This window comes from Triturus cristatus, chromosome 10 (assembly GCF_964204655.1).
Source record: "Triturus cristatus chromosome 10, aTriCri1.1, whole genome shotgun sequence".
In the NCBI taxonomy this organism is placed as follows: Eukaryota; Metazoa; Chordata; class Amphibia; order Caudata; family Salamandridae; genus Triturus; species Triturus cristatus.
The window spans coordinates 376,409,983-376,434,994 of record NC_140593.1 but is presented as its reverse complement, the minus strand read 5'-3'; the positions used below and the strand labels follow the sequence as shown (position 1 = coordinate 376,434,994).

Genomic DNA, 25,012 nt, shown 5'->3' with positions numbered 1-25,012 from the left:
ATACTGGATTAATCATAAGATCTCGGTGGTTCCATTACTGTCTCTATAGATATAGACAACTAAAATTCGAAACTTTCCAGAGCCTTATGATTTCCACTGTCTCATGTGCACGGAAAGGGTTATTTTAGAATTGACAGAGCAACCACACCTGAAGTGAAACTGGTTTGGCCTTGTGACCAACCTCTGTCAGAGTCCACTGACCTCTGTGCCTCCCCTGTCCTAGCCAAACAACTATGTTTTTCATGTATTTCCTCACTTCCATATTGGTTGAGCAGGGAGAATAGACCCCCTGGCTTAGTGGAGGCTTTGGTCTTTGAATTAAGAATATTAGTACTTCAAACACATGGGAGGGAATACAATGATAGCATGATGATTATTGGGGTAAATGTGTCAATAGCCACAATGAGGAGAGGGTTTTTATATCTATAATATGCCTGAATAGGAGTTGTGCTTTTTCCACTGCATTGGCTTTTGTCAAGAACAACTTTCACCAGCTACTGAAGTTCAATGGACTGTGATACCCATCCATACAACAACATTTTAATGAGACATGAGTAATATTCAGAGAGAGAAGAGTGCAGGACTGTCATAAATCTATCTCAGGTTCAGAATGGACAGATGTTAACATTGATAAAAAAACAATGAAAGATCAAAACATAAGATCTAAATTGGTACAGGTAATCTGCACAGTATAACCTATAACTTCACATAAAATGCAAATTCTTAAAGAAATAAAGTATGAATAAATGAAAATTGATATTTTGTTACAAAATCACAATGTAATGTTATGTGGCATTGAAAGTGGTATAATGTTTGTAGCTATTTAGTAATGCTGTTGTTAAAATAATTATACAACTAAAGTTTTAAAAATGTGGGGATGATGAGTGGAGGAACAGAAGTGGTAACTAGGCATATGCCATAGAAAGACCACTTAAAAGTTCTGTTCTCTTTGTCATGATACTATAAAATCATGAGGATTTGTAGAAATGAACTCAGGCAATGTCACTGTGAAGATATTTTCTGAAAGCCTAATAGCTCTCAATATTCTGTTTTTGTTCTAGCGGTTGAAGGCAGCATTGTCTCATCATCCAACAGGCATGTCAAATGGCAACATGAACTCAATGGGCCACATGATGGAGATGATGAACTCTCGGCAAGAACAAACACCGCACCACCATATCCACTCACATCCACATCAGCATCAGACACTTCCGACTCATCATGCGTACCAGCATCAGCAGCACCAGCATCCCCCACACCATCCACACCCACCGCCACACCACCAGCAGAGCCATCCGCACCACCACTCCCACTCACATCTCCACACGCACCCAGGCCATCACCAAACCTCGCCACACCCGCCACTACATCCCGGAGGACAATCACAGGTAGGTGTTTTTGGTCTTCAGCATCTCTCTTGAAAACCTCTTCAATGGTGTTGTTGTGCAATATTGTTTTCAGTCTTACCTAAAGCTGAAGTAGTGGCGTGTAATTCTTTACTTGTTATGGCAATAACCCCTGATTGCTAGAATGACCCTAGCAAGGAGGAATGGGCTATTTATCTTCGAAGTAGAGAATCCTGACACCTACTGAGATATAATTCAGATTTTGTGGAGATGTGGAACAGGAAGCCGCTGGCGCTGCCTGTCTCTGGATCTCATAGGGAAGAGAGTTATCATAATATTAAAAAGACAGATAAATAATACTTTTGGGAAGACATTGCTTCTCTGCTAGCTGAATGGGAGTTACAACAAGCGACCCTAGTTTTACTAAGAAAATCTAATTTATTTCACTTTCACACTAACTAACACTGATAGTAGATCTTTGGTCACTGACTAATGTAGAACTTACACAATCCACTTCTAAATTAAACAGTGAGCAAACTATCTACCTACATTTTACAAAAAAAACACATCAAACAGCAGACATAACATATTAATGGCACTCCAAGGTCCTCACAAGAAGGCACCTAGAAAGAGAAAGTGCTACAATGCCTTAATAGTGGTAGCCAGCGTTAGGACCTGAAATGATTATAGGAATAGCAAGGCGTGAAATTCTCCCGGTCTCTTAAACCAGTACGTTTTGGAAAACGTTCTTAGCTTTGGCAATCCTCCCTAGGTTTAAGGCAGGAACGAAACCACCTTCGTTCGATGCACAGCAAATCACCTGAGGAACGGTGAAACCTCAAGGTTTCGAAATGTGTGGAAAGTGTGGGAGGGAGCAGTGGGAGGACTGGAATGCAGCAGGGAAGGAAAACGCTTCAGGAGTCCAGACACATCAATTACATTTCTTTGATGTCTCGAAAAAAGAGCTTGGGAGATTAAGGGGGGAGAGGGGGGCAATCCGACACCAAACACTTTATTGTGTGTGAAAAAGGCCGCTTTATTGAAACAGGTGCATATCACAATTTTAACTCCTTGGCCACTGCCTTACAAAACTAACGCCTCGCTATACAATAACCTCCTGACCCCTTGTGTTTTCCCCCCACCCCTACGATCCCCCCATCATTTCCCCCATCCCCCAAAAATACAACATAACATTCCTAACCAACATATAACCCAATCCTACACCATGTAGCCTTTCCCAACTCCCAAACTCCCCTGACCGTAACCCCTACCTGCCTTTAATGCAACTGTAACTATCAAACCTCTAATCTAAACTTATCCAACCTGTCTACCCTTTACCTGTCCCTGGACCCACATTACCAAACCTCTAACAACAAACTCTAGCCAATCCCGGCCAACTGTCAACCACCCCGCTTGCACCTGCTCCAAGCGACAATACAACCAAAACGCCCCTATGTACCTGTTCCAACAAATGCTGCCCCAAAACCCGCAAAAATGCAACCCCAACACCCCCAGAACCCGGACCCCTAAACCCCACAACCCATAGGGAGGGAGGGTGGGAAAAACTTTTACACTAGCGCACCCAGCCACCAGGTCACCAAGTCTAAAATGGTGGCTGGGATATCGCGCGTTTTACTTATATACCTCTTGGGCTACTGCCCCTGGATTTGGGCTACATTTGGGCTATCCCTCAAATGTAGCCCAATTTACTACAAAATGGCCGTTCGGCCACGCCCCCCTCTCCCCCCTCCCAACCTGCCCGGGCGGCAGACCTCGCGGTGCTCGGCTGCCCCCCAGGCTCCCATTGGGAGATTAAGGGGGGAGAGGGGGGCAATCCGACACCAAACACTTTATTGTGTGTGAAAAAGGCCGCTTTATTGAAACAGGTGCATATCACAATTTTAACTCCTTGGCCACTGCCTTACAAAACTAACGCCTCGCTATACAATAACCTCCTGACCCCTTGTGTTTTCCCCCCACCCCTACGATCCCCCCATCATTTCCCCCATCCCCCAAAAATACAACATAACATTCCTAACCAACATATAACCCAATCCTACACCATGTAGCCTTTCCCAACTCCCAAACTCCCCTGACCGTAACCCCTACCTGCCTTTAATGCAACTGTAACTATCAAACCTCTAATCTAAACTTATCCAACCTGTCTACCCTTTACCTGTCCCTGGACCCACATTACCAAACCTCTAACAACAAACTCTAGCCAATCCCGGCCAATTGTCAACCACCCCGCCACCCAGGAAAAGGGGGGAAGTGTCGGCGACTGCGCCTCTTCCTCCCCTTTTTCTGCCCCCCCACGCACCGCGACCCCGCAGGACCTAACGCCTATAAACTCCCAACAGACGCGCCAACACTTCTCTCAACTCCAAAAGATACAGATCCATTCCCATCCGGGACAAGTGCACCCCGTCATCCCTGAACATCTCCCGTGCATCGTAACGAATGTCCCCGTGTGCTACGCGGTCAATCCCCAAATGCCGACAAAACCTCACCATCTCAGTATTAAGTTTTCGCCGCGCCTTATCTACCGCACCTGGGTTCACCGCCCCCCTCCAACTCCTCCGGGGGACGAACTCCGTCCACACAATCGAACAACCCGCCCATCGCTCTTTGATCAACGCCAGATCCTTCTTCATCGCCCGCATTAGTGCCAAACCAGTCTCCCTTACCATGTCGTTCTCCCCCAAATGAAGAACCAATACATCTGGGCACCGACCCGCCCGTAAGATCCCATTCAACACCGGCATCAGTTCCTTCCAACGCATCCCCCCCCTACCCCTCCACCCCACAGAGAACACATCTTTATTAAAACCCAACTGTTCCCCAAAATAGCTCTCCTGCGCCTGCAATTGGGCCCTCCTCACGAACGAGTGCCCCACAATCCAGATAGACATTTCTCGGGCCAGAGGTCCCATAACCGAACCTGAAAAGAAAAACAAGAATGAAAACCTATCCACAACCTCTGAAAAAGCTCCACTGTCCTGTGTAAAGTCCCTCTTTTGCCTGTTTTTTTTTTTATTTTTTTTTTTTTATAATGGCGCCCCACCCCCCGGCTCGCTGCGCACATAACGCTGGTAGCAATTTGAAGACCATCTTCCCAACTTCATGATTTCGTCCCTGTCCCAGCCCCTCGCATGCGCCTCCGACGCTGCCCCGATGCGAAACGAGTGCGTGCCAAAACCCTTTTCCTCGACCCCCAAAGTCCTAAGTGCTTTCCTCAGTACTGCCAGCAATTGTGAAGCTTTAACGCCTCGCCCCTGCTGATGGGAGAAGACCAGTCCCCCCAGACCCCCAGCGCACGCCCTCCACCGCATACCCCAGCGGAACGGACACACCCCCGGAGATCGCCCTTTCTTCAACGTAATCCACTTCCCCCGACTCTTCTGGTCTGTCTTTGCCTTTCGCAGCCAAATGCTCACTACCCGATCCCCAAATGATACCTCCTCCCAGATCAAACCCCGGTCCCCTTTCGACCCCAGCAGCTCTGATACCCGAAACGCCCCAAAAAACATCCAAGACATGAGTGTGGCGAACAGCAAGGCCTCCCCACCGTCCCAGCACACCGCTGGCAGAACCCCTATCACCCTACCTAAGAGTTCCCAGGACAGAGGCCTCCGCACCCTGGCCACTCTCCCACATTCCCGCGCCCAGCCTTCCAAAATCCGCGCCCCCAGCTCCCCCGCGGATGGCGCATAACCCCACAACAATTTGCCGACGAACGCCACCCCCGCCAATTTGCCCACTATAGTCACCCTTGTCAAACCCCTCTCCACCAAATCCAGAATAAATTGCACCACGTCCTCCCGTCTCTCCGCCTCCGAAGCCCGCCATCTCGCCCCTGAGTGAACAAACTCCTCCCATGCCGCCCTGTATGCTAGTTTCGTTGACCGCGCCAATGAACCTAGAACCAATTGTAGCATCCGGTATTGCCTACTTCCCAGAGTTGGTTCGGCATCCTGGTCGGGTTCACGTCCGCGTCCTTGGCGAGCCCACGGAATCTCCCCCACTGTGAACGAGACAAGGCATCCGCAATGTCATTGTCCACACCTGGCACATGCACCGCGCGAAACGCAATATCATGCCTCAAACACCCCAGCACAAAAACCCGCAACAGCTTAAGCACCTGCGCATCCCGCGCCGACTGCCTGTTCACCACCTGTACCACTGCCATGTTGTCTATCCTGAACGTGACTTTTTTGTGTGCCAGCAAAACCCCCCACAGTGTGACTGCCACCACTAAGGGAAAAAATTCCAAAAACGCGATGCTCCTGCCTCCCTCCAACCAGTCCCCGGGCCAGGGCTCCGCACACCATCTCCCCTGCCAATACAAACCAAATCCCTTGCTCCCCGCTGCATCCGAGAAAATCTGTACGTCCCATACCATGTCCACTTCCCTCATCAAAGGCACCCCATTGAACTGGTGCAGGAAAAACTGCCACATGCGCAAGTCCTCTCTCACCCCTGCTGACAACCTCACATGATGGTGCGGAGGCCTCTGCCCCTCCAGTGCGCGCCCCAGTCGCCTGCAGAAAGTCCGCCCTACTCTGACCACCCTACAAGCAAAATTGAGATGTCCCAGCAACACCTGTATGTCCCTGACTGTCACCTTCTGTCGTGCCAACACCTCGGTCAGCAAACTCAACATGTTCCGTTTCTTTTCTTCCGGGAGGCGCGCCTCCATGCGTACCGAATCCAACTCAATACCAAGGAATGCCAGTGCCGTACTGGGGCCCTGTGTTTTTTCCGGGGCCAGCGGCACGCCCATGTCCCCCATGATCTCATGGAAGCTGTCCAGACCCTTCTGGCAGTCCGCGGAGTCTGAGGTGCCGACAAAGAAGAAGTCATCCAAGTAATGTGTTACACCTTGGTGACCCGTTCGTTCCGTAAACAACCATTGTAGGAACGTGCTGAAGCATTCAAAAAGTGCGCAGGACATGGAGCAGCCCATCGGCAATGCCTTGTCCACATACCAGTGACCGCCGAATTGTATGCCTAACAGATCCCAGTCATCTGGATGCACTGGCAGCAACCGGAAAGCTGACTTGATGTCGCACTTTGCCATCTGAGCCTTTGCGCCCGCGGACACCACCAGTGCCATGGCCACGTCAACCGATGAATAGGACACAGTGGCCGCGTTTTCCGCAATAAAATCATTGACCGACTCACCTTCTGGCCATGACAAATGCTGAATGAGGCGAAACTGGCCTACCTCCTTTTTAGGTACCACCCCAATGGGTGACACAATCAGATTGGGCAAGGGCCACTCGCAAAATGGTCCCGCCATGCGGCCCTCTTGCACCTCCTTGTCTAGTTTTGCCTGTACCACTTGTGGATGCTCCCTTGCTGATCGCAAATTATCTGCCCATCTCCGGACCCTCGGCCCCTCGTACCCCAATCTGAACCCCTCTTGAAACCCCAATCTCAGTGTTTCCGCCGCCGCCCTGTCCGGATAGGCCCCCAACGCCCCCATCAACTGCTCTACCCTAACCGGCGTATGAGCCCTTCGCCCCAGCCCCTCTCGCCCCCCTCCCTCCCCCCCCTGCTGTGACTGCTGCTGGGCTCCAGCCTTAGGGGCTCCCGACTGCCAATGCTGCCCGCTCTGGCCCGGACCTTGTGTCCCCCAACACTTGACCAGCGGGTGTCGCTTGCCGCAGCCCGAGCATTCGTGCCGAAACTTACAATATTCTCTCATGCATAGGCCTTTGTTAAAGTCCCAGCAAGCCCCTTTGTCTCCTGTCGTCCCTCTGCCGGCTCCCCCCACCCCCCCGCGGGTGGGACCCCCTCGAAAGGGCTGGTACACAAGCGGCAGCCCGCTGGCAGTAAAGATAGTCTTCCCCGACCCCGCCAGGCCCATGGTATGCTGCCATAAATCCGTGTCCAGCTCTCCCCATTTTGCCTCCGCATCCCATGCCATGCGTGCCCTGAATTCCTCATCATACTGAGCCCAGGCATATCCACCCCCCGTAATCTGTGCCTTCCTAATAACGTCCATGTATTTGAACATGGCCACTGACCTCTCCGGAAACTTCTCGCAATACACGCTGGCATATATCAGAAAAGCCGCTGTCCAGTTTTCTATTGTCAGCGGCACCTTAGGCCTCTTTGCGAGCTCAAATTCCTCTTCCTTCGAACCCTCTTTCGCCCTGACCTCCCTGTGCAGGAGTTTGAGTATCTCCACATATTCCCCTTTCCAGATCCGTTCCTTTGTAGTCAACATCAAGTGCGCCCCCAAGGGCTTGGTCACTCCCATATATGGTAACCGCTTTACCTTCAATTCCTTACTCTCCAGTTTTGTCTCCTCTGCCTTTGCGTCCCCTGTTCCCTTCTCACTTGTCCCCTCCTTCTTGGTCTGCCCACTGTCGCCCTGCCCTACGCCGTCCGTGCCCACAGCCACATCAACCACATACGTACCTTTGCGCAATCTTTCCCCTACGTCCCCCTCCGCCCCCACCCCCCCCACCCCTCTCGACACCATCCTTGGCCGCCCGAGCAAATGTGCATTACCTGGCGCCAATGTCTCCGTCCGTCGCTCCTCCCGGCGTCCAGTCCTGGGGGCCGAGCTGCTTTCCCACCTGGATGTCCGACCCGTGGGCTGCGCCTGGCGTCGTGACACCTGTAAGAAACTATCCACAACATTACTCGGCCCCCCGTCCCTACCGTCTCCCACCTCACGCAACTCTCCTTCCTCCATACTCTCCTCCTCATAGTCCAAAGTCTCCTGCCCCGCACCCTCAGCGCTGCCCGCTGGTGGTGCCACCTGTCTCCGTGATACAAACAAAGTCTCCTCTCCAGCGTTCCTCCGGCGCTGTCCCCCGGGGCGCTGTGACCCCGTGGGTGTTGGGGCTGGCGAGCCCGTCACGGGCCTACTTGTGCCAGCCGCGGCGGGATCCCTCGCCGATACTGGGCACGCCGCCCGAGGCTCCACCCTCCCTTCTCCTTGGCGTCGCCAGGCCGCTCCCAGCCCTGCCAAGTCCGGTACCCCGCGATGCTCCTGCTGTCGCTGCGCTACCTGCAAAGAAAATGAATGGTCTGGTGTGCTGGGCCGACCTATCTTCCTTCTCCCATCCCATCCCCGCTTGCCAGCCCCCGACGACTCCGCGACCCACGCCTTGCCCACCGCGCTCAAATCCCCCACTTCGACGTCCTCCCCAGCTCCGTCGTCCCCGTCACTCCACTCCCCCTGCCCACTCCACCCCAACCCCTGCCCGCTCGGCCCCCCCCCCCCAACCGCGCCACCCCCTACGCCTCCCCCCCCCTCCCCCCCATCTCCCCCGTACCTGCGCCCTCGGCCCCCACCCCCGAGGCCCCCCCCAAACCCTCCGCCCACGACTCAAAAATATCCAAGCCGTCCCAGTCCCTCTCGCTGCCCTCTGACTCAAATAACACGGGGGATTCCCCCCCTGTCGCATCCCCCCCCAGGACCCCCCCTACCGGGCCCCACCCTCCGTCGTCGCACTCCGCCAGGCCCCTGACCCCTATGCTCCCCCCCACTGAGCTCCCTTCTCGCCCCCCCCCGCCCCTCCCCGATTCCCCCCCTGTCGCCTCCTGTCCCGATGCGATCGCCCCCCCACTTAAGGCCGCGCCCCCCCCCCCCTCCCCCGCCCCGCCGCCTGCCGCCTATCCTGCCAATCTACTCTATTCCCAGCCAGACCCGAGCCGCCCCCCCCCCCCGCCCCCCCACCACCCTCCCCCATTCCGCTATTTCCCAACTCGGGGCCTCGTGTCTCCCCGCTGTGTCTGCCCCATAAACCCCTTCCTGAGCTGCCGTCTCGCCAGGGCCTTCCCCACACCTTCGATCTCCCTCCTCCCGCTCCGCCCGCCCCCGCGCGCTCCGCGATCCTGTCATCGGGCCTGCCCGGCCCTCGCTCGAGCGTCTCTTCGCCCCAGCCGTAACCATGGCAACGGCCGCTCCCCGGCTCGAGGAGCGGCCCGCGTAGGACCTGGGCCTCTCACGTGAGGCGGCCTGGGCCGTCCCCCGTCGCGCCGCTCGTCCCCGCCCCCTCCCCGCCTCCAGGCCCCTAACACTCCCATCCACACCCGACGCAGACCCGGAGGCGGCGCTCCTGGCATATGCGCCGCCTCGAACACTCACCGCCACACGCGACGGACTCCCGGGTGGCGAACAAGCCGCGACGGCGGCCGCCACCCCCGCGGACGCGCGCCTCGCCGGGCGCTTCGTCCAATTGGCCTCCTGGACCAGCAAGTCCATCCTCCCCGCCTCGCTCAACAACCGGATAGCCTCCAGGACACGGTAGTCGCCGCAAGACATGCCTCCAGGTACTTTAAATACACCTACTCTCACCTACTAATACACGCAAGAAAACTTTTACACTAGCGCACCCAGCCACCAGGTCACCAAGTCTAAAATGGTGGCTGGGATATCGCGCGTTTTACTTATATACCTCTTGGGCTACTGCCCCTGGATTTGGGCTACATTTGGGCTATCCCTCAAATGTAGCCCAATTTACTACAAAATGGCCGTTCGGCCACGCCCCCCTCTCCCCCCTCCCAACCTGCCCGGGCGGCAGACCTCGCGGTGCTCGGCTGCCCCCCAGGCTCCCATTCGCCGTGTGTGTAAATATGGCGGGTGTTGTCTGATCTTCTGACGTTCTACAACATAACACACATCTTTGCAGTAAATATGTGCCCAACAGCGAGAATACGAACAATCAATCAGTACTTAGAGTCTACACATTAATTAATACATGCAACATTAAATGTGAAGTTTAATTCAAACTTCGCAATAAATCCATTGTTCTGGGTTCAGGGTTTCAGCATCTGGGATAGAGTAAACATATCAGTGTCCTTAATTTTTTTTTTTTTTTTAGTGATCATGATTGGCCATTTTTTGGTGTTAACTGGGAAGTGGGAATGGTAGGTGACGTGGATTGGGATGTGAACTTGTATACTTCAGACATGCACAGGAGGGGCAATATCCTCCTGCTCAGGTATTGTTAGCATCACGTGTTGCACATGTGACTGAGTTGATTGTGCAGAAGTCTATATTCTGCACTGGCATTAGAGTTGAAATACTAAAAACAGGCAGTTTTCAATTGATCTTTCTTGTTTAATTACAAATGTGTTTGTGGGTGAAATTATGCAACATGCTTTACTGTGGATTTCGATTCCTACTGCCCTGTTATTTTGGTTACTTAAATCAAGGTTTTCTATAGCACAGAGCACATTGTGCAGAAAAGTAATTTGCAAAGGTTAAAATGTTGAAAGACGAGGGTTGAGTCTGACATTCAACGGCCTGGAGTATGGACTGTATTGGGATATGGGTTTTAAAATCCAGGCTGCCCCAGTGATACATGGGGTACGAAGTGGTGTAGGCTTTTTTTCCTGTGCGTCTCTGAAGTTTGAAATTTAAAAAATGGCTGGAATATATTCAGGTAAATCTAGGATTGAAGGAAGAGGTGGAGCAAAAACCAATCGTTTAGCAGGAGAATTTTTCTTCCGAAACTTAACGAACTGCAAAAATTGCTGCTTCACCCAATTTTGACGATGCAGTTTACAACTTTTCCGAAACTTATATAAATATGTGAATGAAGGAACAGATGGGTCTGGAGGTTTAAAATTGAAAATAATTCAGATGTTATTATCATTTAGAGTTGTACAGTTGAAACTGGAAGTATCACAAAGTTAGATTTAAAGATCATGGGGCCATATGTAGGTAGCATACAAGTTACCACTTCTTAAATACCGAACTTTACCGATTCGGTATTTAAGAAGTGGTAACTCGTATGTAGGTATTCAATCGGTAAAAATTACCGATTCGTAAAAATTCGGTAATTACCGAATCGGTATTTACCGATTCGGTAATGAGGCATACCTTCCCATTGATGGGAAGGTATGCCTCATTACCGATTCGGTAAATACCGATTCGGTAATGGGGGGAGCACATGCAAGGGTGGCAGGGTGTCACATTGACACCCTGTTGCACCCCTGATTCGGCCATGTGTGCACATGTGGCGCACATACATGCCCTAAGGGCATGTATGTCTGCCACATTGCACACTTAAACGTGCACAAAAATGCTTTTTTACACATATTCGTCATTTACCACCAACCTTTAGTTGGTGGTAAATAACGAATCCCCACACCCACCACACACTCCCCCTACATCTCATTTCATGATTCGGTATTTACCGAAACGGTAAAATTACCGAATCGGTAATTTTACCGATTCGGTAAATACCGAATCATGAAATGATCCCCCTACATCTCAAAAGCCTAAATACCGGTCGGTAACAGTATATTTACCGAAAATCGGCCGTTACCGACCGGTATTAGGCTTCCTACATGAGGCCCCATGTTATTTATTTTTTACATTTTTGTATTTTATGCATTCGTTAGAAAGGTGTTTTGAAACTGCTTCCGTTTAGCTGAGATATTGTGATCTTTGTACATGTTTGTATACAGTGGCTACCGCAGTCTGCAAGGACAGAGGAGTGAAACCCTCAGCTTCCCTGGAAAGAGAACATCTTCCATAATAGATCTCTGCTAAGCAGGCAGAGATCTCGGTTGAAAGTAGAGTCACTGTTGCACTGACTCCGTTAAAGGCCCTGAAGCTTTACAGAGCGGGCACCGTGTTTAATATGGCAAAGTATTTTGCTTTTCAAAAACAAACTCCCAAAGTAAGAGTTTGCTATTGAAAAACAAAAAAGAAATGGCCCTGACACTCTGGGAGCTTCCTCCCAGCATGTGGGGGTCATTTAGTTGGTTATCTGTTCTGGATCACCAGGCTTTCCATGGCGTTCCAGAGCAGGAAAAATGTACAATGGAACCAGCACTCTTGAAGGGTAGACATTCACTCATACATATAGAAATGGCACAGCAGCAGACAGATTGTCGCTCAAAAGTTTCTGCCACTGAACCTCCTGATGCTCCCCTCGACTCTTGATAGACCAGAGGAATCATGACTTTGGTGAACAGGACATACGCCACTTTATGGCAAATGTTCTGCATTCACCAAGCTCTATATGAGCCCCTTAGCCTACCATCAGAGTACCGGTCTGGCTGGTCCTTTCCTTGGTGCTATTGCCTGTTAACATTTATTGAGCATAATGCACATATTGTTAAGATCTATTCCTTTAAGGAAAAGGTTTGTACCTGTTTAGCATATTATATGTATATTAAATCTCCAGGCGCTGTGCAAATTCATGCCTGAAATGACATTATTATAACCAGGAGAAACGGATCATGTTTGTTACTTTTTGCTTTTCTTTGCTCACAGTGTCAGTCTGAAGGACTTTTGAAGGGCATTCCATTACTCTAGTCTATTCCTAGGTTGAAGAAGCCCTTCCACCAACAGTTGTGAGACATAAAGAAAGCAAAAGTAATGAGGCCTGATTTAGGGACCTCGATGAGTGAGTTCTCTGTAGAACTATGATTAACATGCTCAGTGACTGCTTTCAGATGAAGAGTTGTCAGCCATGTTTTTCTAAAGTTGGGTGCATTGATCAGTAGTTGGGACATTGCAACACCATGGTGAAACACCTCTTTGCTTCCCAGCTTTGACTTCTGTAGAATAGGATTTTAGTAATCAGTAACAGTGAATGCTGAGGCCGATGTGTGGGGCCCAACCTGCTGGCCAACCAAAGTAGTGAATTAACAGCTGTTCTGAAAGAAAGAACTAAAAACAACAAGCATTCAATAATGTAGCCTCAAACCAAATAACTTCTTTCTTCCTAGTTTTTTGCCTGGAATTTACCCATAGTTTCATGACAGACTGGCGAATGTTAATAATGTATACCAATTTTTTTTTTTCAAAAAGGGGTCCTAGGGAAACTGTATTTAAAGACCAGGCAGTGTCCAATAATGCCCTCTTCTCTTTCTCTCAAAATTATAGCAGCTTAGGTGACTTGGTGGAACACACACATTCAATCATTCCACTGACTTTAATGCACACATTGGCTTCAGATGGTTCGCGTGTCAGGCAATGTTAAACATACACGATGAATGCTCTTCCACCAAACCTTTGCAATGTTTTCATGGAAAGTGATCCAATTGAACACATTTCCATATAAAAATGTTGGAAAGTTGCAAAACAACTTTATAACATCAACAAGTTTCTGTAGAGCAGATTCTTTGCTGATACAACTCTGTAAATTCATTCTAGACCAAAATGCATGAGAAAAAGTGTGAAAAGAGATTAATTTACCTCCTCCTACTTCAGAATATACTCTCAGAGGCTGAAGTATTACTTATTAAAATATAGAAAGTGCAGATCTGGCATTGTGAGTGGGTCTATTGCCTCCGCCCTCTTTTGTCAGATTTGAATGTGTTGTTTTTGTCATATTCACTTTTAAAAGTCCTCCAATGGCTGCCATTTATGTGTATTGCCATGTTTCTGGCCAGCTCTCCCCAGCGACGCAGCAGATGCAGCCCACCCAGACAATACAGTCCCCTCAGCCTACAGGAGGCCGCCGAAGGCGGGTCGTGGACGAGGATCCAGACGAGAGGAGGCGGAAATTTCTGGAAAGGAACCGAGCAGCTGCCACACGGTGCAGACAGAAGAGGAAGGTCTGGGTGATGTCACTGGAAAAGAAAGCAGAGGAACTCACCCAGACAAACATGCAGCTTCAGGTGTGTACTATATATCTCGAGGACACAGAGCCACTATTTACAGTGAAGGCATTTTCTGCACAAGTCGGACATACAGGAACTTTGTTTACAAAAAAAACATAAAATTATGAATGAAAACACAGACACAATCTTGACCTACTAATGAGGAGATTCTCTTCAGCATCAGCCAGAGAAAACTCAAAAGGCCTACAGATCGTGTTTTCACATGTCAAAGTTAAAAAAAAAAAATGGTGTAGGTTTTGAGGACAAGGGTGATGGGATTTAATGTTACTTTTTCCATGCCTTGGTATGTGAACAGTGTAGATTTTTGTCTCATTTTACATTAAGGTCAGGTTTTGGTAGCCTTCGATGATGGACGTGCTCGGTAATTATCTTCGATATTATTGGTTATTGCATCCTGTATGCTGCGGTTAATAACATTTATGAATTCATATGCAAGGTGTTATAGAAATGAATTGAAACGTTGCCGCTCTAGACACTGTAACAGAAAGAAGACTAGAAACCTTACGGAACTCGGCAGCCAGAATCATCCTCAACCTCCCACACAGAGCTCACATCACAGCTCTACTGGCTCCTTATACACACATGCACTCATTTTAAACTCCTCCCACACACACTCAAGATACTACACAAATTAGGCCCCACCTACCTGAAGAGTTGCATCTCCTTCCACCAACCACCCAGGATTCCGACTCACACACCTATGACGCATACACTGAACCAAATCAGGAGCATAGGCATTATCTTACATTGCTCTGAAAATGTGTAACTACTTCCCGCTCCACATCAGAGCTTTCTCCTCACTTCTTCAGTTTTTCAAGAAGCTGAAAACCTGCCTTTTCAATTAAACAACCTACCCCTGCCAAGGCTAGGCAGACACACCTGCTCTGTGCCAGTATACCCTCATGGGCGAAAGTGTGATTTACAAACACACATAGAATAACAGTAATAAATAATTGAAAACATGTCTAGTGAATATTTTGTTGGGAAAATCTAATATTCTGTGAGATTTCTTCTTTGTTGCCATACATGTAGGCGAAAGATATGTCCTCTATCTTTTAAGTACTCATTTTTAAAATACTATTCATCTTTGACCATTTCACTCAGTGGACATGTCATGGGTATGAGTCACACCAAAGAATTTAGGTGGCATAGTAGTCAGGGTTTTCGTTCCTATTATCACCTGGATGACTGGTGGCTCAGACAAGAGTCCATTAAGAGGTGAACAGGTATCTTAAACTAACTGTTTGTGATTGGCCTTTCCATAATGAAATTGGGATCTTTGTTGATATCCTATAAATGACTCTTGTTGATAGGAACCATGACAGGCAACACCAGAATCAAGAAAACCCTCATCTAATTAAGATGTCAGTTAGCCAGGCAACAATGACCCAAGGTTCCATGCCAGATTTTGGTGGTTCCAGAGACACCTCAGTCTAGAGAAATCTGGATTTATTTTAGTTCCACAAACTCAACTGTGGACGAGTCTCAGCTTATTGTACTGCCTTCCATGTAGAAGTCATGACCTAGCCATAGAATTTCCTCAAATAACATTAGTAGAGATTGGCATGAAATTGATTTTGCATTTGATGAAAGGGTAGCTATCTGAATCTGCCTCTTGTCAATTGGATGCTGAACTAATATAGCCTTATAGCCCGCCATAGCTGGCTATACCAGCCATTAAAGGCCAGCTCCAGCATTAAAGGCTTGAGCCGAAGGTGAGGGCCTTTAATAAGGGAGCAAGCCTTTAAAGGCTGGTATAGCCCAGCTACAGCGGACTATAAGGCTATTAGAACATTCCGCCCCATCAGGCCAGATTGTTCTAATTTGTAAAACAAAGGCTTTGTGAGGCCTTTGTTCACAGCTGTTGCTTTGAAAGACAAACATTGAAATGTTGTCGCTCTGGGCTTTTTCCAGCCATTGGAAGATCGGAGCTATTCCATTGTCTTCAATGGTGTGCTCCATATTCCAGTGTTTTAATTTGGCTTAATTCCTTCCCTTTACTAAAAGATATAGGGAATCTGTCACATTACATTTCTTTCATGCATGCTTACAGGCTATGGCAAGGCCAATCATGTTTATTAAAAGAACAAGCCATTAAAGATATTGTTCATGATTTAGAGTCAGACCATGGCAAGATACTACTACCTTTATCACTTACCACCCAACAGACTAGTAGAATGTAAGTAGACGGAGTTCGAACTGGCAGTGCTGGTCTCCAACTTATAATGGCAAATGTGGCCCTTTTACTGGAAGGAGAGGGTCCGCCAAAGGCAAAAGTGCTTTTTTTTGCATGTGGCAGGATTCATACTTCTTGCACCACTGCTGGATTTCACGTTCATGATATGACATGTACTGCATCTCAGGCACATCACTTTTAAAGACCAAAGCCGTACTTACACATCATTGCTTACTGCCTATCAAGTAAACAATGGATTGATCTTGGGTACAATGATACTATCAGATTATCACATTGCCTTGATGAACTCATCTAGAAGAGTGATGGTTGTTTGCAGAACATGTTGACTGAAAGTCTCTTTTCCTTTCACAGAATGAAGTTTCCATGTTGAAAAATGAGGTTTCACAGCTGAAACAGTTGCTATTAACGCATAAAGACTGTCCAATCACAACCATGCAAAAAGAATCACAGGGATATCTAAGTAAGTATCATAATTGCACAAATGCTACTGACAGATGAAAATCACCATGGCAGGGTGTTTCCATGTGCATGGGGTTATGTAGTGCTTAAAAGGGGTTCGGGATAAGTTAGAGACTACATACCTTGTTATTTGTTGTCTAGGGAGTAGGGTAGTAGGTGGGGCAACAGTATGTCCACAGAGAGTGGTGGTAGTGGTACTAATTTGTATACTATCTCCTATCATCACAGTTCCACTTCAGATACAGCATTGCTCAAGCCATCAAATATAAAGATCCTGGAAAGCAGCCAGGGGCTGTTTATTGTGTCACACAGTCTTCAATTGTAGGATGTTTCACACAAGAACAAACTATCCTGGGGAACACTAGACAGAATATTAAAAAAAATGAAGTCATATTCTGCTGAGTCTGTGCTTAATTTGAGCCAGTGGTATCCGGTGCTTGGTAACAGCATTTAATTATCAGCACTTGCACTCATGACAACGGCCACATGGTGGTACTGCTTGTGTAATTTAGAGATGAGCAGAACAACAGTTGTTTATCAAATTAATATACATTAAAAACAACTAATACCTGCCACCCAAGCCATTCTTTTAGCTTTGGGGGCCTGGTAGCGTCTGAATTGTCGCACGTGTAGCAGTGTGATGGTTAGTAGTTGGGTAAGTACTGTCTTTGACAGCCCTGCCAGTGGCAATGGGTGCAGCTAACTATGATTACCTCCGGACAAAGGCTCTGGCACTTTTCTTTTTTTTTTTAAGTTGTGTAATATTCTCTGCAGGCCTTTAAGCAAACTTGCCTCATGAAAACATGAATCTCTTTTGTCATTAGCAGCCAGTAGAACATGTTATAAATAAAAAATTTTAATGGAGCATGCTCCCACATATTTCTGAAAGACATGAGTATTTACACGTTTATATTAGGTTTTAACAATTTGGCAAACTGCGCTGGCCTCACTTGCATTCGGGTGTGTGTTGTTTCAACGTAGAGTAGTTTAAGCTGTATAACATGATATTTTGCTAGGATCATGTGCTTGAAATTCTTTAATCAGCTTCTCTGCTCCCTGGGAAGCGTCCATATTGGCATAAGGGCATCACAAAAGGAGATTCCTGTTTGATGTGCTTGAAACAGGTTGTATCACTGAATATCGACCTCCAGAATATTGTGGTACAAGAATGTCTAGGAGAGAATATCGAGGGACAAAATCTTGAAAGATAAATATATATAGGGAAGTTTAGATTTGGTATTCCTAACTCTACAACTATGCACCTTGAAGATATACGTACTCTGTAGGTACATATATGTGGAGTTAGGTATAGAAAACCTAGACTTACCTTTCAATATTTTTTGTGATTTGTTTTACTCGTTGTTTCACATTGATATTCTGGGGTCCATATTCAGGGTGCACACTCTTCAAAACATAGATTTACAATGGCAGCTCATGAGAAGACCCTGGCCCTTCCCTGCACTTTAAGACCAATTGCAGTACCTGGGGATTGTACTCAAAGCATCTCTGAAGAAATATCTCTACCTTACACATCTACAACTGCTGACTTGTATTTCATCACCTTTTTGCCCCAGTGGTGTTGTTGTGCAGCACAAGAATTATACAATTGACTCTCAGGCTGCACAGAGGAGTAAAGGAGGAGAAGGGGCCCTTAAAATCAGATTTTCATTTGCAGCTTGTGGATGCTATGTACTACTTGATCGCTCCTCAAACTCACAGTAGCTGTTTTTTGTCAACCAAATCAATCAGCATTCACTTTCAAGTTCTAGCTGTGGGCACTGTTGAACAAGTACTAGCTGTGGGCACTGATGAACAAGTAATAGCTGTGAAAACTGATCAACAGGTGCTTGCTGTAACATTATAGCATATCCCACACTCTATCACTTTAAATAATCATTATAAGTTATTCTATTGATAGTAGTCCACTAGCTATGACATTTGTGACAGTGAGGCCATTTGGCCATGATGGAGTCACTCCCTTGATTATTTAATCTTTGAGAAGCTTGCTAACGGGACAGGGAGAACTATTGCAGAGAAGCTGCTTAAAGAGTTTTAAAAATAATAAGTTAAAAGTGGCATTTTCCATTTTATACAGGATGAGTACAACTACTCAAATGCCGCCACGTTTCGGGTAAGTTGAGTTTTCTTTTAAAGGTTTAGCTACTTTATGGGCACGGATGTCCCAATTTTCTGTGTGTTTGGTTCTTTGATAGTTTTATATGTATTGTTACCACACGCTGTAGATGTCTCCTTTCGCATAAGCAGACTGGTGATTGTTAGCTGCACAATACAGAACAGCTTCGCCACACCATGAACACACGGGGACTCGTACACAAAGCCACGTGTGCTTTCAAGTCTGACTGACTTTGCACGGATGGTTGGATTTACAACTGCATGCTGTTTACAAGCCTTAGGGCCAAAAATGATTTCTGTAATGCACTGTATCTCACCCAATGTGTATGTAATATTACACAGGAGCAAATCCCACTTAGAGGGTTGGAAGCGGTTATTCCAAAGTGTATCTTCCTGGAATGTTTGGGATCACCGGTGTGGATATTCTAAAACTCTAGTCCATCCCTTTCACACCCTAGAATTCTTCAGAGATTTACTCCTGACGGGAGGAGGAAGCCCATTTCCAGGATGGAAAGGGGATGGAATACACCCAATATTTATGAGAGTGTAGGACAAGGGGTTTCTGCACAGGTGAAAATTGTTTCCCCATGGAGAAAACAATATGCACAGCACAATACGGCGGGCATTTCACCACAAGTAAGGCATGGTTCTACAATGCATACAATTACAAATTGGGGGAATGGTTCCACCAAAGCGAAAAAAGATTTTTAGTCCAGGATTATTCCTGGAAAGCTATAACTCTCACAAGTTTCCCAGCTTAACTTAGAAAAGTTGAGTGATTTCCAGGTCCTAAATCTGCAGCTGTGCAGGTCATTGACCAGAATTGCACTTGGAGATGTATGACTCTCTCTTTCTCTAAATCGGGCCCATACGTTATATGCCTCTATCTATAACATTGATTGTCCTCTGAAACCACACCCACTACTTTCATGTCATTATTTGCGTGTTTAAATTCATCATTTGAAAACTGTAGCTGGATGTAAATGCAAAATTGTGAGTCATAATCGATCTACATAAAGCGATAGGGTAAAAAATTGTGTAACGTGACAACGTTTTTCTTTCACAAAGGCCAATCTAAATTAATCTGTGTCCGTAATCTTAACGAGGACTAGTCTTTCTATTTTTTTTCCTGATTCCAGCTTTGGTGTGAAAGTGACAATTTCTAGTAGTCTTGTCCATCAAACCTCCAGATTCATCATCCCACCAACCGGTCTTAAATCTATGCACCCGTGCAATGGCATTCTAAGCCATGAATATGTATATATTTGTTCCCATTCCTATGTGGGAGATAATAGGCATTTGAAAGAAGGTTCTTTCTATTTGACACCCCTTTGTTTTGTGCAGTATTTCCACAACTATCGTCCCATTATGTAGCATCTCCCTGCACTAGCACATTTCTGTGGTAAATTGAGTACCAAGCTTTGTACACATGTCCTACTTATGACTCCACTGATGTAATGCTACGATTCTCTTGATGGAATGTTGTTTCAGAGAGCAGCTGGATGTGATTGGTATTAAAATCTATATGCATGATACAAAATAAGAGATATGATGTTATTATTTGTTACTGATTGTTTGTGATAACCCAGATCAGCGCAGGTCACCATGAACTACCCGTGTGGTGCTAACTTGCACCACAGTGCTATTAAGCACAATACCTTATATAGAAGAATCTGCTGTTTTGCTTAATATCCTCTTTGGTGGTAGTCAGTTGACTAACAGTACTCAAGTACTGGTTTTACTTTTGCAGTTTATCAACATGATTTGCGCCCCCCTGCCTTAACAATTGCCCATCACCTGTGAAATGGTTTGTTTATTTCAATAGTTTTTCACACCACAGCACTTCAACCTGTTAGTGGCACCCAAGTAGAGTATTTCCACTGATGGATCTCATGCCCTGTGCCGCTTGTGTATTTTAGTATAGGTTTGTTCAAGTGTTCAAACATCAATGGCAGCTCTGCTGGATACTTCTATCTGGCAACCAGACTCAGCAAGCCATCAGGCCATCAGAAAGAATTTAGAGGGACTGCGCTCTGTCATTTCACTAATTGTCCATAGGAACAACTAAAATATAATAGTGTAGTTCTTTAAGCTCCATAAAAAATAGAAAAAGACCAACAAAAACATGAACAACTTTATTTGTGACAATCAAATATAATCACACACAAACACACGTACACACATAAACATCTTCTTTTAATCTGCTTGGTATATGTTTGAAACCTTGCAGTGCTAAATTCAATTTTAATTCTTAGGATGTTGATAAAAAGAATGCTGTTGAGTTGGGCACTAATCCCATTAAATGGAAATGTCATTTGTATTGTGTGACATATATAGGTTAATTATTAGTTTATCTATACAAATGCACCTTGTTGCCTTCCACAATACATATTGTTAAATTGGCATGCCATTCCCCATGTCCATAAGGTAGGCAGCACAGAGAAGCTGGTTGCTGCCATTGTGGGTACATTATTCAGTTGAGGGCTATTGGAGACCAGTGGATGATCTGAATACCAGCTAGGGTTTTGTCTAATGGTCGCCTTTTGTTCCCTCAGCAATTGTGCGAGCCAGCTGAGGTTGGCTAAGAACTAGCTGAGGGTTTTGTGGACTACCTGAAGACTAGCCTATGGATGCCTAACCATCCAGATTTACATGCTCCAAGTTGGATGAATGTCTATAATGGCTGAATGTTGGATCTGCCTGAGATGATGTGATTAGTGCCTATGGGTCTCTGGGCATCAGAAGATTATCATTGATGATAAGTTGTAACTAAGTGACTCCCCAGGCTATCTGATGGCTTTGAGGGCCTGTAGGCAAGTCTAAGCATCTGGAATGCAAATAGAAGGGTTCAATGGATAAAAGAAAAGGCTATGGGGTAACCAAAACCCCAGCAACCTACCCCTACCTCAAGCCCATGAACAGGCCTTGCCACCCTTTCTATAAACTTTTGTGGGTAAGAGTACCCAAGGTAGGCCTCCTCTGCCGCCCACTCTCCAGCACACACTTCAGGGGTTTGAAGGTTCCTTCGCAGATTGATTGTCCCACAGGCCTGAATTTGCCCCACACAGTACAACTCACATAGCTTTCATTGGCCCAAAGTATACATGTTCTATCTGTTAGGAAAGCTTGCAAACTTGTATTGCTGCTTCCCATATTGAACCTGTTTTGCTTGTGGGGCAAGCTTACATTACTACCATCTCTGCTGCAAATGTTGTGTGGTTGAGATACCTACTTCATCTATGTTTTACTTTTTGTTTGTGTGTTGGGGTCACTTGCACTGTTCCTCGCTGTCTTGTGACTGTTCAGTGTGTAAGGGAATTCTTGTACTGCTGCTGCCTGTGCTCTACATTCTGCTGTGTACACATTTCATGTAATATTTGGAGGAATGCTGTGGCATGCACTATTAAATATCATGTCTGTTCAGTTATATTTGAACCTATCCCAAACAAAAAGCCTTTACATTCTAACATCTATGTTGGGAGTGTTTTCTATCTACCATTAAATAGTTTAACGGGTTACATCGCAAGGGAAGGTAATTCTTTCTTATGTAGAGGCCTCGCCACAGAAACGTCTGGAGATCCCTGCTATAAATGATCAGATGCCCCAATGAGTCACGAAATAACAATGAGTGCCCTCTGGCACCGTAGAAGCAACAGCACCATCAGTGCTTCCAAGCTAAGCGTGAACCTTCCTGCAAATATCAGCTTTTAACTTAGATTTGAAAATGAAATAATTTTGTCTCCTAACATCAGCTTTACAGTGTTCTGAAGCTACACATATTGTGCTATCAAATGCAAGCTTTCCTATTGTTTTTTTAATTTTAAGTAATCTTGGTCCTCCAATTAAAAGCATGCTATTTGCATGAACAAACAATATTTTGTCTTCAAATGCCAGCTTTTCATTTTAAGTAAAACTATGGGCCCCATTACGATGGCGGGCAGACTTTGTCCGCTCGCCACCGTAACGGTAAACGGGACCGACCGCCAGAGGTGCGGCGGTTCCGCTATGCCAATTAGGATGCGCCTGCCACCCTGGCGGTCGCATCCGGCATATTATGCATTACGGCGGGCGGTGCTGTCAGCAGCACCCGCCACAATCCAAAATATGGCTTTTGTGCATTGGCATGCACAACGTGACAGGCACCGCTCGGTGCCTGCCACTCTGTGCATGCCAATGAAGGGGGGTACCATGGGTACCCCCCAAATGCAGGCATCCACCCACCCGGGGGCCCGCAACAGGCCCCAAAGGCATTCTCCGCATGCCTTTCCATGGCGGAGTCTCTACCATGGAAAGGCATGCCCCACGCACCCATCCTAATTGCACCGCCACCATATTGTGGGCCTTTTCCGCCCGGCAGGCAATCGTGACGATTGCGGCAGACGGTCTTTTCGCTCACCGCGGTACCCCCTGCCATGCTAATGTGGCGGGGGGTAAATAGCCGTCGGGCACGGAGTTTTGGCGGGCGGATCGCTACCGATCCGCCCGCGATCATAATAGGCCCCTATGTTTGGTACAGAAATATTAGCTTTACATTTTTACAAACTACTTGCATCCACTACTGACCTGCATAAGTAGATCCTGCTTGAAGTCGAGAGTATCACCATTTGCTGCCAGGAATATCTAGCCTAGTCCAGAAATTCCACCGTAATGCAGGTGGTGGGCCCCACATGCCAAAGATGGCCACATTATACAAAGAAATATCACTAGTGTGCCAAGTATAGCCTTACACCAGCGGTTATTTAGATCCAGCATGCCAGTAATATACACAATATGTTAGCAATTACACGATTATGCCAGAGTCAGTATTATAATGGCTGTTGATATCGCCATTCCAATGATGCCCACACAGAGCCATGAATTAACACCATAGTATATGTACAGCATCATACCAGGGCTGGGCATATCATCAGCATGCGAGGGAAGCCCTGCAGTATACCAACAACTACAATCAATACGTCAAGGACGGCATTAAATCAAGACTTAGTCGCCGCCATGCAGAAGTTGTCCATAATATGCAAAAAGAAACCACCACTATGCCATGGCCAACATTATTTCAGGGTTGTAAAGGGCACCATTATGCTAGTGCAAGCAGGGCCAACGTGGCCACAGCATGGCGCCATTATACCAAAGATGCCTACAATACGCACATTTTTATCACAGAATTCTAGACTAGTGGAACAACAGTTAATAAACTGGGAAAAACACATTTTGGGGAGCCTGAAAGCAGGAGGCAGAACTCGATCACCCTCCCTCACAAAAAATATTTAAATCCACATAAGAGAAGATCTTGGCAGAATTGTCCTTAGCTAATATAGTCTAATTCTAAGCATGAATTTAACTTGCTTTTTTATGTTAAGCCATTAGTAATTGCATGACACACACTGCACCTTTGGTAAGGCTGTCCATGGGTGACTTTCCAAATGGTTCCCAGGTTTCACCTTAGATCAGTCTGATTCTATTTGTGATGACTTGTTGGGGCTATTGTGCTTTGTTACACCTTTCAAGGAGATGCTTGTATCTTATTCATTGAACTGTGTGTATGTGATTATATGTCCGAGAGGTGAAGATGAAGAGCTTTACTAACTGCTTATACATTTTCCAAGAGGGTAGATATTCACATTACCCAGCACCTGGAGGTTATCCGAGCATGTTGATGCTGGGTATATGATATGTCTGAGCTATGGTGTTCAAACTTGTGTGTTCCATGTGTTTGGTTTGTGATGCTTGTGTAGAGCTGGAGGAGCAGATTTTTTACAAGGTTGTACAGTGCAACGCAGCAACCAAAATTGGCGTGCTGCATTGTGCATGGGGGAACCTTTGCACAACTGTGCAAAGCCATATGTACGCATATATGGTGCTAGTGCTATAACCCCCTGTGCGGCGCTGAAAAAGGCTGTGTGTGAGTGTGTGTTTGTGTGTGTGCATGTGTGTGAGTATCTGTGTGTGTGTATGTGATGTCCAGAATTAGTTTTGTACTGGAAGGTTACACTTTTCCCACATTGTGTATGTTATGTACAGTGCAACACCCATACAATATTGGAAACGTTAGGTGGCATTAATACATTTCTCCATGTTAGCACCTGTCACTAGGAGGTGGCATGTTTTTTGCAATACGCCCTGTCTACCATTGTTAGTAGCTAAGGCTATGTGTTAAAAACCATGGGTAGTTGCAGGTAAATGCCTATAAACTACCCTTGGGATGTCCTTTGCCTTAAAGTAACACAAAGCAGCACAAAGTGCTGCTTTGCATTACTTTACAGGCTACTTT

The 25,012-nt window shown here is 46.6% G+C and overlaps 1 protein-coding gene across 1 annotated transcript in view; it reads left to right on the top strand.

The window, feature by feature from the left end:
• Positions 1-25,012, top strand: part of CREB5 (cAMP responsive element binding protein 5) — a 1,089,524-nt gene that overhangs the window by 1,061,157 nt on the left and 3,355 nt on the right. Inside the window, exons 8-10 of the mRNA XM_085631606.1 lie at positions 1,062-1,388; positions 13,725-13,952; positions 16,504-16,612. Coding sequence (XP_085487732.1) covers positions 1,062-1,388; positions 13,725-13,952; positions 16,504-16,612 — 664 coding nt within the window. The remainder of the gene's footprint in view (positions 1-1,061; positions 1,389-13,724; positions 13,953-16,503; positions 16,613-25,012) is intronic.